This window comes from Diachasma alloeum, unplaced genomic scaffold (genome assembly GCF_001412515.2).
Source record: "Diachasma alloeum isolate Michigan unplaced genomic scaffold, Dall2.0 Dall_scaffold_00997, whole genome shotgun sequence".
NCBI classification, from domain to species: domain Eukaryota; kingdom Metazoa; phylum Arthropoda; class Insecta; order Hymenoptera; family Braconidae; genus Diachasma; species Diachasma alloeum.
Window position 1 is genome coordinate 35657 of NW_021681112.1, and position 15866 is coordinate 51522.

The following is a 15866-nucleotide window of genomic DNA, read 5'->3' on the forward strand; positions in this document are numbered from 1 at the left end:
GGACCATCAACTGTTTTCCTCGTTTGTTGGCACATTGCAGTTCTGGTTGTTGTGGAAACAACACGGTTGCGATTCTTTCCAAGAGCTCAGGGCACGTCGGCGATGGCATAGGCAGGCTGTTGATCCGTGTCATCACCACCTTGTATGGCCACCTTATACTTCAGCAATCAGCTTATTCCAGGAATGTGTCGTGCTGCACTTGATGGCCTTGCTGAGGTAACATCGTAACTTCTTGTATCGCATCTCTAGCTCCTCGAAGTTTGGCTTCTTTTGGCCACCCTGGGACGATCTCCTTGCTGCGTTACACTCCCTGCGCAAGTTGGCGATGGTATCGTTCCACCAACATACCGGTGACCGCCAATTGGTGATGCGCTTTCTGGGCATGGTGGCATCGCAAGCTTCCGTAAGTCTCCTCTTGATGTTGGTTGCCTTCTCAGTAGCATTTCTGTCACTGATTGGGCGATCGTCTAGTGCCACTAGATAGGAGCTAGGATCGAAGGTGATCACTTTCCAGCCAATTGCGTTCGTCTTCTCCGATGCTGGTCCGTACTCCCGGCCGGTGGATCTCTCCCAGAGTATCGCACGATGATCGCTCGCGGTATCTATTCCGCTTACCTCCCATGAACAGTTTCCCCTTGCGAGGTTGCTGCTTACGAACATAAGGTCTACGATCGAGCTCGCCTCTCCCCCCATAAAAGTCAGTTCGTCGCCAGTGTTGAGCAAGACAACATCCAAAGACGCCATGGCTTCCAGCACAGCTTGTCCTTGACGTTGGTTTCTGTACTTCCCCAATCGACTGCCCAGGCATTGAAATCGCCGGCTATCGCCACAGGACAGTGCTGCTTCGCATCCTCGGCCAGTCGATCTAAGAAGTCGGTGAACTCATCGGTTGAGAGGCTCGGTGGGGCATAGCAGCTGTAGAAAAATATTCCGCCTACCTTAGCCCTCACAAAGTCCTTCTCCGTACTACAGATGACACTCTGGAATGGGAGCCCACTGCAAGACCTGATGACGTCCTGTTGGTCATGTCAGTAGCCCAGGGTTGAGTGTGAAGGTGTCGGTATGGCTCCGAGATCATGACGAGAGCGGGTTTCAGCTCCCGTACCATCTGCATGAGCAGGTCGTTTGCGGCCTCAGGTGGTTGAGGCTGAGCTGTAATATTTTTATCGTCGTCTGTTGGTTAGCTTCTGCAGCGTCTCCTGATACACTGATCCCCTGGTGCTGCCAGAAATATGAGCGCAGTTCTCCGTATTTCCCTTCTCACTACACAAGGCACAATTGGGCTCCTTCTTGCAGGCAGCAACGGTGTGGCTCAGCGCATTTGACGCAGAGCTGGGACCGATCAACCCCATTTTTACATTTGGCGGCGAGATGGCAATAGTGCCAGCACTTGAAGCACTTTAATGGTCTCTCTACTCTTCTCACTCGGCAGTTAACCAAGCTTATTTTGATATTCCTGTGACCCCAGGATCTTCTTCACTGTCGTAGCAGCGAGTCTTACTGAGGCAGTCTGGGTACCTCTATATGCTTTACGGAGGGACTTAATCGCATCCGCTTGGATCTCATGCTCCTCCCCAGCTGCTGCTCTTAGTGCTTCGATGATATCCCCCATCAATGTGGTTTCGTCAAGATCTTTGATCTCGAGATCTTCCTGTGGCTCTTTACGGAGCACCTCAGCCTCATCTCCGAGAAGATTGATGATGGCTGTACGCAGCTTAGGTGCTCCGCCAGTCGTCTTTCTGCTCAGGATGATCAGCATATCCCCGGTTACTGTTCGGCGAATCTTATCGACACAACCGCTAGCGTCCTCGGAGGGAACATCCTTCTTCACCCGGCGTAGGATATCCGACTACTACTCCTTATCCTTGGGACGTACAATCAGCGCATCAGTTCTCATCGCTGATTTCCGAGGAGCCTTCTCCAGTTTCTTTTTCCCCTTCGTCTTTTTGGGAGGCGGCTGTGGGGGCTTTCTGATCTGCCTCTTCTTAACGTGGATACGTCTTAGTCGTTGGTTAGGGGGGTCATTCCGAAAAGTCCACCTAGTCCGCAATGCCATCTGGCGACAGACATGCGAACTATTACGTACTATCAAGATCAGCTATCGGTAAGAATGGGAACTGTAATCAGTGATAATTATTCCCTGTTCCACGCGTTAGAGTCAGCACACAAACCGAAAATATAAGCAATATGAAACAACTATAAGGACCAGCCTAGCGAATGTTACTTATTCCTTGTTTCTATTCATATTCATTCGTTTTTCTGTTTGATATTTGTCATTCTCTCATGTTCATCATGCACAGAATTGATCAGTTTTAAAATTTTTGTAAATTTTGAGAAAATTCAGAGAATTTCTAGAAATTTCGAGAAAATTCAGGAAATTTCTAGAAAATTCAAGGAAATTCTAAAAATTTCGAGGGGATTTCGGGAGTTTCACCAAATTCAAGTGAAGCAAGTAAAATCTTTGAACTAAAAAAAAACCAATTGACTGTAACCTTGATACAACCGGTGAATAAATTTGGCGTGGACACGTCTATGTAGTTTGTGTTGGAATGTGTTGATGTGTCATGGACCAGTTTCAACCTAGACGTATCCACGTCAAAAATTTATCGGCTGTATCAAGATTACAGCCAATTGGGTTTTTTTTCTCTTTCTTTTTCTTCTTCACCTGCGTCCATTCAGGCTTAACTGGTGGATCAGTGAGGGCTTCGCAGTTGGCTGGTAGGGCTTTCCCTGACCCCTTCGGTTTTTTGGGCTTCTTATCATCATGCCTAGGCGGCTCACGCTTCCTCCGTCTGGCTTGACGGATGTCTCAGAAGTCTGTCACAGATGATGTATCGTCGGCTTCCTGGTCTATCCTTTGTTGTCAATCCGTCGGTTGCGGATTGTGTCCATCGTCGTACAGACAATGGGACCTGTCTGCTCACTTCTCGTTGGAAGGTGGATTGTTTCGCTCCCTCTTGAGACTCTTATATGCCTCTCAGTCTCCTGAAAGCACTATTGATGCTGATCACTTTCAATTTGATCTCCTTGTGAACGTTCACTTTTGGTTGAACGAACTCATTAAGATCGTTGATAAGCTTTGCAAGCCTGTACCATGCTTGCAAACTTTCCTCTGCTACTTCTGCTTCTGCTCCTTGTTGTTTATTTAAATTTGCCTCCATATTTCTCCCACGAGTACCTAGGGAAATAACGGTCCACTCCAAATAGAGCCCGGTTGAGGAGTAAGGCCACTGAATACACCCGGGGTGGGACCTGATGGCCCCCGGACCACCATTTGCGATGCCAACTACCCCTGACGCCTTCCAGAACTCTGCACGGTGAATACCTTAACATCGGCAGGGGGGGAGGCGTTTGGAAGGTGTTGGTTCGCGCCGACATTTTTTATTTAGTCGGTACCCTGTGTTTTGAACATGGTCCAGTTCAGGGTGAGTATCCCCCCATCCATCACCTGGAAACGCGCCACGTTGCAGTACCTTCCAACCTGCGAAAACTCTCGGAAAGGAAAGGCGTTTCTCGCAGAGAGGATCCGTGGATGTGTGTGTGTGTATGCGTGCGTGTGTGTGTGTTTTTTTTCGGTCTGTTGGCAGAATGCATTTACGCACAACCACCTGAGGGAGGGGATCGATGGTTCCCTCCGCCAGGTGAGTTTCGGACTTGGACAGACTGTCAATACCGACTATACTCCAATCAGACCAGTTTCGTCTTACCCCATACTCCCCACGGGACCGCCGGCAGGCATTACTTCGAGGGGGGGGGGGATATTCTAGCGATTGCTCTTCCTCTGGTTAAACGCTGTGTCGTAGGTCCTCCTTCTTCACTTAGATATTGGGAGTGAGTAGGACGTTCCGGTAACTTCTTCTCCTATGCAGCATTTTTCCGATGGCGCTCTTCCTCACGGAGCTTCTTCATGACTTTCGTCGCGAAGTCGCTCGTTGCGTCCTAGGCTTCCTTCGATGACATCATTGCTTCCACCAAGTTCTCAGGCCGGATCGTCCCACCGAGTGCAGGCTCCCACTCTGAGCGACTCTTCTGAAACGTGAGCATTCAAAACAAACATGCTCTGCGTCTTCTTCAGTATCTGTATACGTCCGGCAATTCGGAGAATCCTCATGCTTAAATTTATGGAGATACGCCCGAAAACACCCATGTTCTGGAAGCATCTGAGTCAAGTAATAGTTAACTTCACCATTTTCGCGACTTATCCAAGCACCTACCTGCGGGATCAGGCGATACGTCTATCTCCCTTTCAGCGAGGTGTCCCACTGTGACTGCCATCTCTCCATGCTCTTATGTCTCGCTTCTGTCCGGAGCTCAGTTGGGCTCAGTGAGGGCGATCTTTTTTTTCCGGTACAAGGATCTTCGTTCCTCAGCTAATACTTCGATCGACATCATTCCGGTTATGAAGAACACGGCATCGTCGGACAAAGTGCGATATACACTGGCAACTCTGAGGGCAGTCAGTCGGTAAACAGCTGCCACTTTGCGTCGCTTCTCTTTTACTTGGAGTTCATGCGCCCAAATAGCGATACCGTAGGTGAGTACCGACGTAATCACCGATGAAAATAATGCTTGTTTCCTCTGCTTAGGACCTCCTATATTGGGCATAAGGCGTGATAATGCAGATCTAACCCCAGATGCCTTGACAGTCACATGTTCCACTTGCTGCTTGAAGTTGAGTCGTGCATCGATCATTACTCCCAGGTACCGAATAAACGGTTGGGAGGTTAGTCCCGTAGTCGTCGACTTGCAGCGTAATCGTCTCAACAACTTTCCTGATTGTAATCAACACAGTCTCGGTTTTATGCTCAGCCAAACTCAGCCCAACTGTGTCCATCTAGCGGCGGACTGCCTCAAAGGTCATGTTGATGGCAAGTTTGATTTCTTTGAGGTGCTTCCCCACGATGACTACGGCCACATCATCCACGAACGCCACGAGTTGCACATCGCGCGGCAGTGCCAGCCTCAGCAGGCCATCGTACATGATACTCCACAATAGAGAGCCCAACACTGAGCCCTGGGGTACGCCTCCGGTAACCCTGTACTCCTTGGGGCCATTCTCCGTGTCGTACTTGAGAACCTTTTCGGTGAAGTAGTCGCCCACCATATTCCGCAGGTACTCCGGCACGCCGAACCTCTCGAGTGCCTCCATAATGCAGTCCCACCTGGCTGATTTGAAGACGTTCTTGATGTCCTGTGTCGCTACTAAGCAGTACTTTTTCGTGCCTCTGTACCATCTTTTCCCTGAAATCGCTTCCCTTGCGGTGTCAACGACCAGGTTAATGGCGTCAAGGGTGGATCGGCCTTTCCGAAAGCCATATAGGCTGTTGGCCAATGACGGTTCGACTGCTGCTTCTATTCTCTTGTGGACCATGCGCTCGAGAATTTTGCCAGCTGTATCGAGCATGCAGAGGGGACGATAGGATGAGGGTTCGTCCGGTGGCTTTTTCCCTGTCGGGAGCAACACCAGCCTCTGCTGCTTCCACTTTGCAGGGAAGGTGCCCTCACTAAGATACTTGTTATACACGTCCAAGAATAGATCTGTCAATGCGCGGATAGCGGCTTTCAGCGCGATGTTAGGAATTCCATTGAGGCCGGGAGCTTTGGTGTTCCCTACTCTGCCACAGGCTTCCATCAACTCTTCCTCAGTGATTGGAGGAACCATCACTTTTTTTTCTCGGTTGGCCGTGCGATGTATTTCTGGTTCTTGTGAAAACTACACCGTAACGATCTTTTCCAAGAGTCCGGGGCACGTCGGCAATGATATGGGCTGACTCTTGAGTCGCGTCATTACCACCTTGTATGATCTGCCCCACGGGTCACTTTCTACTTCAGCAATCTGCTTATTCTAGGGATGCACCTCGCTGTACTTGATGGCTTTGTTGAGCTTACACCGTGACTTTTCGTATTTCATCTCCAGCACGTGGCCTCCAGCACGGCTTCTCCTTTGACATTGGTTCTTTCACTTCCCCAATCGACTGCCCAGGCATTGAAGTCCCCGGCTATTGCCACCGCAAAGTGCTGCTTCGCATCCTCGGTTAGTCGATGTAAGAAATCGGTGAACTCGTCGATTGGGAGGCTAGGTGGGGAATAGCAGCTGTAGAAATAGATTCCGCCAACCTTAGCCTTCACGAAGCCTCTCTCCGCACTGCAAAGGGCACTCTGGAATGGGAGCCCACTGCAAGACCAGATGACGACCCTTTCGGTCATGTCAGTAGCCCAGGGTTGAGTGTCAAGATATCGGTATGGCTCCGAGATCCCTACGAGATCAGGTTTTAGCTCTCGCACCGTCTGCATAAGCAGATCGTGTGCAGCCTTACAATGGTTAAGGTTGAGCTGTAATAACTTCATCATCGTCTACTGGTTAGCTTCTGTAGTGCCTCCTGATACACTGGATATCTGGTGCTGCCAGCGATATGAGCGCAGTTCTCCGTGTTTCCCTTCTCAGTGCATAGAGCACATTTGGGCGCCTTGACGTAGTCAGCAACGGTGTGGTCAGACTCAGCGCACCTGACACACAGCTTGGACCGATCGACTTCACTCTTGCATTTCATTGCGAGATGACCATAGTGCCAGCACTTGAAGCACTTTAATAGCCTCTCCACTCTCCTCACTCGGCAGTAGACCCAGCCTATTTCCTATCTTTCCTATTATCTTTCCGTGCTCCTCCGGGATCAGTCTGAGTATCTCCATAAGCTTTACGAAGGGACTTGACCGCATCCGCTTCGATATCGTGCTCCTCCCCAGCTACTGCTCGTAGGGCTTCGATGACATCCTCCTTCAATGTGGTTTCGTCAAGATCTTTGATTTCGAGATCTTCTTGTGGCCCTTTACTGAGCATCTCAGCCTCATCTCTAAGGAGATTGACGATGGTTGTACGCAGCTTAAGTGCTCCGTTAGTCGTCTTTCTGCTAAATATGATCAGCATATCTCCGGTTACTTTTCGGCGGATCTTATCGACACAACCGCCAGCGTCCTCGGAGGGAACATCCTTCTTCATCCGGCGTAGGATATCCGAGTACTTCTCCTTGTCCTTGGAGCGTGCAATCAGCGCATCAGGTCTCATAGCTGATTTCCGAGTAGCCTTTTGCTGTTTCTTTTTCCCCTTCGTCTTTTTGGCAGGCGGCTTTGGAGGGAGCTGTCCGGTCTGCCTCTTTTTCTCCTTCTTGTTCTTCACCTGCGTCCATTCAGGCTTAGCAGGTAGATCGGAAGGTTCCACAGTCTGCGGGGCTCCCTTACTGGTCAGATCCTGTTGCTTCAGCTTATTCAATTTTTGAGCTTCTGCCGCAGGTGAGCTTTTCAACCGTTTTCTCCGCACTGCTTTACGCACTTGTCGAGTTGACGGCGTGATACTCGGATCCTATATTTCCGAATCTTTCACCGTTGGTTCGAAGTCAGTCCATACACGCGACGTGGGTGGTGCTAGTGGAGTTTGCACAGACTCTGTAATAAAGAATTGATCTTTGGTGCGTGCGTTCTCCAAGCTCTTGAGCTGCTTGAATGCACTGCCGATAGATGCCATCTTGGATTTGATCTCCTTGTGGACATTTATCCTGGGTTGGACATACTCGTGAAGGTCTGCAATGAGTTTTTCAAGCCGTGCCCATGCATGACGACATTCTCTCTCCTGCTGAGTCTGAAACTCATCCCTCCTTGTAGCATCCGAGGCTAAGGAGTCCACCTTTAACGAATGTGACGATTGGCTCCTCCCACAATCCATGGAGCCGGCATCAGCCATCGAGGCTTTCACTCGATCAGAACTAATGGTCGGATTTTCCTTCTTAGGGATACCCGCATGAGAAACTTGCATTTTATCATCACTGATCATTATTAACTATGGGCTGTTACAGGGGGGGAGCCCACCCGATACTCTTTATGTGGGCTGTTGTAGTCCCCGGAAGCTATTTCATTTCACCCCAGTCTGCTGGGTCAGCAAGCTGATCCAGTTAGGACATCCCCTCTCCGCCACCTGGGGACGCGCCGCCGTAGAAGTTGGGCTTCTCTACCAAGGTGCCCTGAAAAGGACAAGCATCAGCTCGGCGGTGTGTGTGTGTGTGTGTGTGTGTGTGTGTGTGTATATGTATTGTAACGTGTTATTTCCGTTACAAATCATTTCATGGTTTTTGTAGACCTTCGCGTGGTTTTTGGGGTTTTAGATTGGTTTCCACCAGACTTGAAGTCAGACCTACCATTCAACGAGAGTCATTTTTTTTAGAGTCAATTTTGTATGACTGATTATTTTGTTTGTATTTGAATTTTGTACGAAATCACACGCTCAATGATTGGAGGACGTGTTGGACTACGAGGGACATCGAAGGATGATTGGCATGAACGTCAATTCCCATTTGAATTCGATAGAACCTGGAGTATCTACCGAGTCACGTTAAGCTTCGAACGTTGACCGTGAGAGTATGGCGCTGAGGGGACCTTCGTTGCAGAACAGATGAACGAGTGGTGAGTCTACATTAGAGAGGGACTGCTACATCATCGAGGCCTGGACGTGCCGATGAAATACTATGATTTATTGATTCAAGATCAATTAAATGATTGGAGGTAGCTGGAAGGGCTTAAAGACTATTTATGATTTGATGACATTATTTGAATTGTAATTGGAATTATGGTCTAGTTGCAATAGTTAATTTATTCAACTAATTTGGTCATGCGCAGGCGCAAAGTTAGTAGCGCGCAGGCGTGAGATTTCGGGTCGAATCATAATTGAGAGTAATGGTCATATTGCGGGGGCCAATGAAATTAATTGCCGCGCAATTGATGATCGCGTCGACACCTGTCATAGTCGAGCGATCACTTCTGTTCTGGTGGTGACGGCGTGCACGTGTGTTTCGCACGCCTGTCGAAATTTTTTGTGTCCGACGCCATTTCAGAAGCCATGTTGGGCTTTGGCGTCCTTTGGGTATTTCTCCGGGTTTCCTTGGAATTTCTGGAAGTCACTGGGACGTTTTGCGACCTGCCATGCAGCCGGGAGTTCTTTGGGATTTTCGTCTGGAGATCGGTGAGCGTGGTGATTAAACATTTTGGTATTTTGTGAGGACAAAATTGAGTCAAAATGTTCGGCGTATCGCACGCCTTTGAACGACTCTGTTTGATAGTGACGAGATTTTGTCCGCCCAGTGAACAGTTTTCCTCTGAATCTTTTAGTTATGTTGTTTTCGTTAAAAACTCTCATTCGTTAGAAATATTAGTTCGTTCGGAATTTTAGAATTTTGATTTCATTTTTTTGTTTTGTTTTGGTTCAGAATTTTGTACGTTAGATTCATCCATTCGGTGAACCATTGAGGTTTCGTAACCCTGGAGATTTTGAAGTATTTAATTTCGGTTACGATTGGACTCTCGTTGGATGGTATTTAACTTGGATAATTTCGAAGGACATTGAACGTGGGTTACTGTGTGTCTCGTGACCTTGCTTCGTTTCGCTGGCCGTTGTCATGAGTTTTCGTATTTGTTTCGGACAGCCAGCTTACTTGTAACGTAGGCAAATTCTTGGGTTTCGATTGTTCAGTGTTGTTCAATCTACGTGATTATTGTTGACGACATTTCGATTCTGGTTTTCTTTTTTTCTTTTTGACATTGGTTATTCTTGACTTTTGGGGTGGTTAGATCTTTCAATTTAACTATCGGAATTTTTTTTTGTTTTTGACTAAATTGACTAAGTATATTACTTCTTTATTTTCCTATAAGAATCTTTTATTCCTTGGACAATTGTAGAATCAGTAACTATCGAAGCCTCATGATCGTCGATCGATCGAAACAACCAAAGGGGGTTTTCCAAAGAAATTGATTTGTTTTATTTGTATCGAGTCATTTAATTCTAATTAAATATTGTGATTTTTCCCCCGCAATTCTGAGTTTAATTTATTTGTTTTGTTCACCTAGTCACATCTCTAGTCTAAGCTCTTTCAGGAACCGATACACGTCTCTTCGTCTGGAGCTAGTGGGAGACCGTTTCGAGCTTAGGGCTACTTTGATTTTGTTTCTTTCGTTCCAGTGGTCGTTCTGGTAAAAACGATCTGGCGCTCAACTTTTTGTCGTTTTAGTTTCTACGTGAGTGCCAGAGGGCTGCGTATTGGACCGAGGGGTTCCGTGAACCTTGGAAATTACGTCACAGTATATATGGGGTATTCCATGCTATTTCAATCTGCTTGTTTTCGATTTCGATGAAAATTCAATATGATATGGCTGATTCTATCAATTACTGGTCTATCAATTACTGGTCTTTGTCTGTACCAACAAAATTTAGACTTTATCTATCTTTCTCACATTTATTGAATAATCGAAAAACCTCCAAGTTTTTTACATTTTTAAAAATGTTTTTTCACTTTCGAGATTAATTTTTTCGATTTTCCATTTTTTTAAACTGAATTTTAACCCTTCAAAGAGATGAAGAGCAATTTATTAGTATTTCATAGATATTTCCGATTGAAATTTTCCATTCTTTCGATTCCATGTGGTTCAGTAAGCTCACATCACTGGGCACGCCTTAAAATACAAAAATTCTTTACAATTTTCTATTTGACTCCCTTCCTCGTTTATAATGAAGTTTTTGGTCTCCTGCCTCAAAATTACCCTTTTCACAAAACATCGTAAAAAATTAGAGTGCGGTCCGATTCTTTCAATGCGAACACTATTTTTCTCAATTTTTTCCCCTTGATTTTTTTTTCATTTTCGAATGTTATCATAGAAACTTGAAAGATGAATGAAAAAATTGAAATGCAGAATATCTTATGATTCCACACAAATTCAAAACATGACTATTGAATTATTTCGTAAACGGGCTCTGTTTGAAATTCTTGCCTACATTGTAATTTTGTCAAGGACTCTTTTCATCATGTGATATAATTTTTCGGATCAAGTCGTAACTCATAGAAAACAGCCGAAATATATCATTTTGCTCATCTTACGGGCAGTCACTCATCGTCTGCCGTGGACAAAAGAAGTCTCTCATCGCCTGTCAAAGGCTCAACAAGTCACTCATCGCCTGTCGAAGGCAGAACAAGTTCCTCATCGCCTCTCGTAGGTATCATACGTCGTTACTCATCATCCTTCGTGGATATAATAAGTACATTCATCGATACTCAACGCGAGAAGTAATTCACCGAAAATCATCCCGATTAATATGACGGAATTATCCGAAAGTTATCGAGTAAAATCATCTTATAAATCATCGAGACAGTTTATCGTTTATATAGTAGAATCATCGAATCAGCTATCACGCGTACAGTAAACTTAACATGTTATTTAACTAGTCAAATCAATAAAAAATCATCAGTGTTTCAGTGAACATTATCAGTGAAAATGAATAGTGTAAATTCACCATTGCTTCATCGAACATTATCCGACAATTATCAAAGACAATTATCGATACTAAAATTCAACTTAAACTTCAGCAGTTCGTTTATTTATTTATGTAGTCCATCTAAATTATTGTAAATGAATTGAGTTGGCTCAGGCCTAAATCACCGGTGTAATTTGTGAACTAATTCGCCCTGTACTTGTCTTACGAGCAAGTTCATTCCTGACCTTTCCCCTTCCGTCGCCACCCTGGGAATCAACGAAACTCAACAGATTTTTAACAAGCCCTGTTGTTTTCAACAGGCCCTGTTAAAAGTTTTATGAGTTTCGTTGATTCCGTGGGTAGCGATGGAAGGGGAAAGTGTAGGAATAATCTTGTTTATAAGACAAGTACCGGGCGAATTTGTTCAGAAATGACTACTGGTCTCCACAAAGAAATGAACGAACTGTTGAAGTACAAGGTGAATTTTAGTATCGATAATTGTCTTTGATAATTGTCTGATAATGTTCGTTGAAGCACTGGCGAATTTACACTGTCCATTGTCACTGATAATGTTCACTAAATCACTGATGATTTTTCGTTGATTTGACTAGTTGAATAACATTTTGAATTCACTGTGCAAGTGATAGCTGATTCGATGATTCTACTATATATACGATAAACTGTCTCGATGATTTACAAGATGATTTTACTCGATAACTTCCGGATAATTTCATCATATTAACCGGCATGATTTTCGATGAATTACTTGTCGCGTTGAGTGTCAATGAATGTACTTATTATGCCTACGAAGGACGATGAGTAACCACGTATTATGCCTGCGAGAGGCGATAAGGGACTTGTTCTACGTTCGACAAGCGATGAGTGACTTGTGCCTTTGACAGGCGATGAGAGACTGCCTGTAAGACGAGCAAAAATGATATATCTCCGCTGTTCGCGATGAGTTACGACTTGACCCGAATAATTAGGTCACATGGTAAAAAGAGTTCTTGACAAATCCACAATTTAGGCAGGATTTCAAATAGGCCCCGTTTTTGCCATTTTTCATTTTGTGGAAGTATTCAAAATGCACTTACGTCAATACTGAATTTTTCACAAAATTCTCACGGATTTTTCGACATCTCGCCTTAACACCCCTAATAAATATTGAATTTTCTGTTTAATGAGTGTTTTCAGGGACAGTATTTCAATAGAAGTTTTGTCAGCGACAGAAAATGTCTCTGTATAGGAAGTGAGGTTGTTGTGGAAAGGTTCAATTCACTAACAATGCGATTACGTTCATTAATCACAATATTTTTACAAGACGTTAAAGAATGTATACAAAAGTGATGGGTATAGGTACACGTGTGATCCGGTAAGCGGTCCGTGACTGACTATCTAAAGTGAGATGTATTTCAATTCGCAGAGCAGTTTAATTCCATAAATGGAATAAATTTGAAATATACGCGTGACACAATAGGTGCGACAGAAAGAGCGCATGGATTCCGTTCGCCCGTCGATCATCTTTTCCTCGGTAATCGTGGTCAACGCGTGAGTGTGTACGTGAGGATGTAGCGAGCCGTTACCTGACTTCTGCATGAGTAAAAATGTAGCTTTTAGGTCTGTTACAGAAAACAATTACTCTTGGAACAGATAAATTTCCAATTTGGTGAGTGAGTGAGAAAAAAATTTTGTGGGAAAATTAATCCTAGAACACGTAAATGAATAATAATTGTCGGTCTGTCGACGATCGTTACGCGTTTTCTTCGTCTTCCCGTCTCGGCTGCTGTACTCGTGCTTGGCTGCGGCTGTTGCTGTTATTGCTCTGGTTCATCAGGCACGTTTTGGCGCGGGGGCTGCTCAGGGAGTTGGTCCATGTCCTCCGGCAGTATGTACGCTAGTTTCAACCTGTCAATGAAGAGTGGTATTTCTGTTTATGGAGCGCCTTTGCCCACTCCGCATGTACGAACCACGTAGTGTTTCGCGTGTTGACTGATGACTCGATATGGGTCGTCATACGATGGAGAATTATTATAAGCTTGCGTCTGGGTATGAAGACATCGAGCTGTTGCTCAAATCGTTGAATGTGATGATTGGTCGTGTTCTGTGCCGTAACTTTAGCGCGGATTGAAGGCGTTCGAAGGGTCTTCGATGGTCGAGTAGTAGCTGCGGTGTTCCTCTCCTGTCCGTTGGCGTAAAGAATTCTCCGGGAACTCTGATGTTCTCTCCATATATTAACTCTGCTGGGGTGCTCTGGATGTCATTCTTTCAGGATGTTCGAAGTCCCAGCAAAACTAGAGGTAGCGCGTCGTACCACGGGTCTCCGTGGCAGCGTAGGGTCAATTTCAGTTGCCTGTAGAGTCTCTCGACGAGTCCATTGGCCTGTGCATGAAGCGGTATTATCAGCGTTTGGTCGATTCCAAGGACCTGAGTGAGTTGTTTATAGATCTCCGCGATAAACTGTCCTCTTCTGTCTCATGCGATTCTGGCTGGGATGCCGAATCTTGAAATCCAGTGGTAGAAGAGTGCATAGATTACGGTGCTCGTGTTCTTGTCTTGGAGTGTAATAGCCTCTGGGTAACACGTGAATCTGTCCATGAGGAAGATCGAGCCACCAGGTTAATGTGGATATGCTTGAACCGTTGCGAGAGGAGTTCAAACTCAGCAATTAGCGAGGCTGCGTTACGCGTGGCTCTTTGGCGTTGGCATGGCAAGCAGTGTTTACACCATTTTATTGTATCCTTGTTCATAAATGGCCAGACGTAATATTTTGCGACAAGTTTTCGCGTTTCCATTCATGCAGGATGTTCTAGCGAGTTGAATGAGGATATCACTTGTTTACTCAGCTGAGCTGGTATGTATGGGAGGACTGTACTTAATGACACATCACAGTACAGTGGTTCGTCCATTCTTGCGAGTAGTAGGCCGTCCAATCGTATGCTCATGTCAGGTCGCTGGAGTAGCTGCTGGAGTTCTTGGTCGTCGCGTCGGGCATCTATCCGCTGTTGAGTTGTGATAGCGGTTGAGACTGTTTCGACTCTTGGCAGGGCATCTGCCACGGAGTTGTCTGGGCCTTTGACGCGTCTAATGTCTGTGGAAAATTGGGTGATGTATTCCAATCTTCTGAATTGGCATAGTGAAGCTCGTTCTGGTTTTTGTTTAAACATGTGAGTTAGCGGTTTGTGGTCCGAGAATATGATCACGTGACGTCCATCAAAGATGTCTCTGAAGTATAGTACCGCTTCGTAGATTGTCTGTAGTTCTCTGCCGTAAGGCCCGTGTTTCTGCCCGGAAATAGTTAGTTTCCTGCTGCAAAAGGCTAGCGGCTGCTAGGAACTGTGGTGCTTTTGCAGCAGGACTGCACCGATTGCGTGATTTGACGCGTCTGTTGGCCCACTCTGCCTCGATATTTGGATGAGATAACCGAGTGGCCTCGGCTAGAGCTTGCTTGCTACGCGTAAAAGCCTCTTCAAGGTCTGGAGTCGGGGTGACTGGATGCTGTTAACGTACCGCTTGACGTTCAGACCCTGGGTTGCGGCCTTCAGCGGGGCAAGGATTTCAGCTACTCCCTTGATGAACTTCTGATAGAAATTTACAGTGCCAGTGCGTAATGCTTTTATAGGTGTAGGCCTTGTGAATTCCAGGATAGGGTTGACTCGATCTCTGGGTGGTTTGATGACTTGAGCGTTTATCACGTGGCCGAGGAAAAGTACTCCCGGCTATTCAAGAACTGATTTGGCGACGTTGATTATCAGCCCGTAGTCCTGGAGTCGGAAGATAATTCTCAGGTGCTCGCGATCTTGCTCTTCGTTTTCCGATGCTACCAAGATGTCGTCTATATACGGGAACAAAAATGATAGATCGCGTGTGACTTCGTCAATCAGACGTTGGAATGTCTGGGCTGCATTTCTGAGGCCGAAAGTCATATAGGGAAATTTAAATAGTCCGAATGACGTGATGAACGCGCTTTTCTGAACGTCCTCAGGCGCAACTGGCATTTGGTTGAATGCTTTTACCAAACCGACGGTGGAGAAAATTGTTTTGCCGTAAAGATTGGCAGTAAAGTCCTATAAGTAATGAACAGGGTACTTATCTGGTACGGTCCTGTCGTTGAGTGCGCCGTAATCATCACATGGTCTCAATCCGTCATTACTTTTCAGGGCTAGATGGAGTGCAGATGACCAGGGGCTTTCAAATCTCCTTGCACTTTCTAGTTTCAGCATTTTGGAGAACTTCTCAAGTTTATTAAGAAGATAAACTTAATAATCTTAAGTTTACCGGATAACCTTAACCGGATAAACTTAAGAATCTTAAGTTTATCCGGCGCTATGCGACGCGTCCTACAAGAAATTTCCGATCCTGGTGTGCTCCTAATATGGTGGATGGTTAAATGCTCCGCATTTCTGAATAATCCTCCTGGTTTCGTTATTGCAGGGAATTCCTTAACAATGGTCGCGTACTGTGAATCTTTGTTGATCTCGAGGAGCTTGACAGACAGTCGATTGGATACTACGAAGCGGTACTATACTTAAGACTTCGCCAAGTCACATAATCGCGTGAATTGGCGTCGATTTACGGCCTG

General features: G+C 45.7%; 1 protein-coding gene across 1 annotated transcript; it reads right to left on the minus strand.

The window, feature by feature from the left end:
• Positions 1-4311: 4311 nt before the first annotated feature.
• Positions 4312-4692, minus strand: LOC107045553. Its single transcript, XM_015267854.1, has one exon. It carries the CDS (start codon positions 4690-4692, stop codon positions 4312-4314), a length of 381 nt encoding a protein of 126 aa, XP_015123340.1.
• Between the last annotated feature and the right edge of the window lie 11174 nt (positions 4693-15866).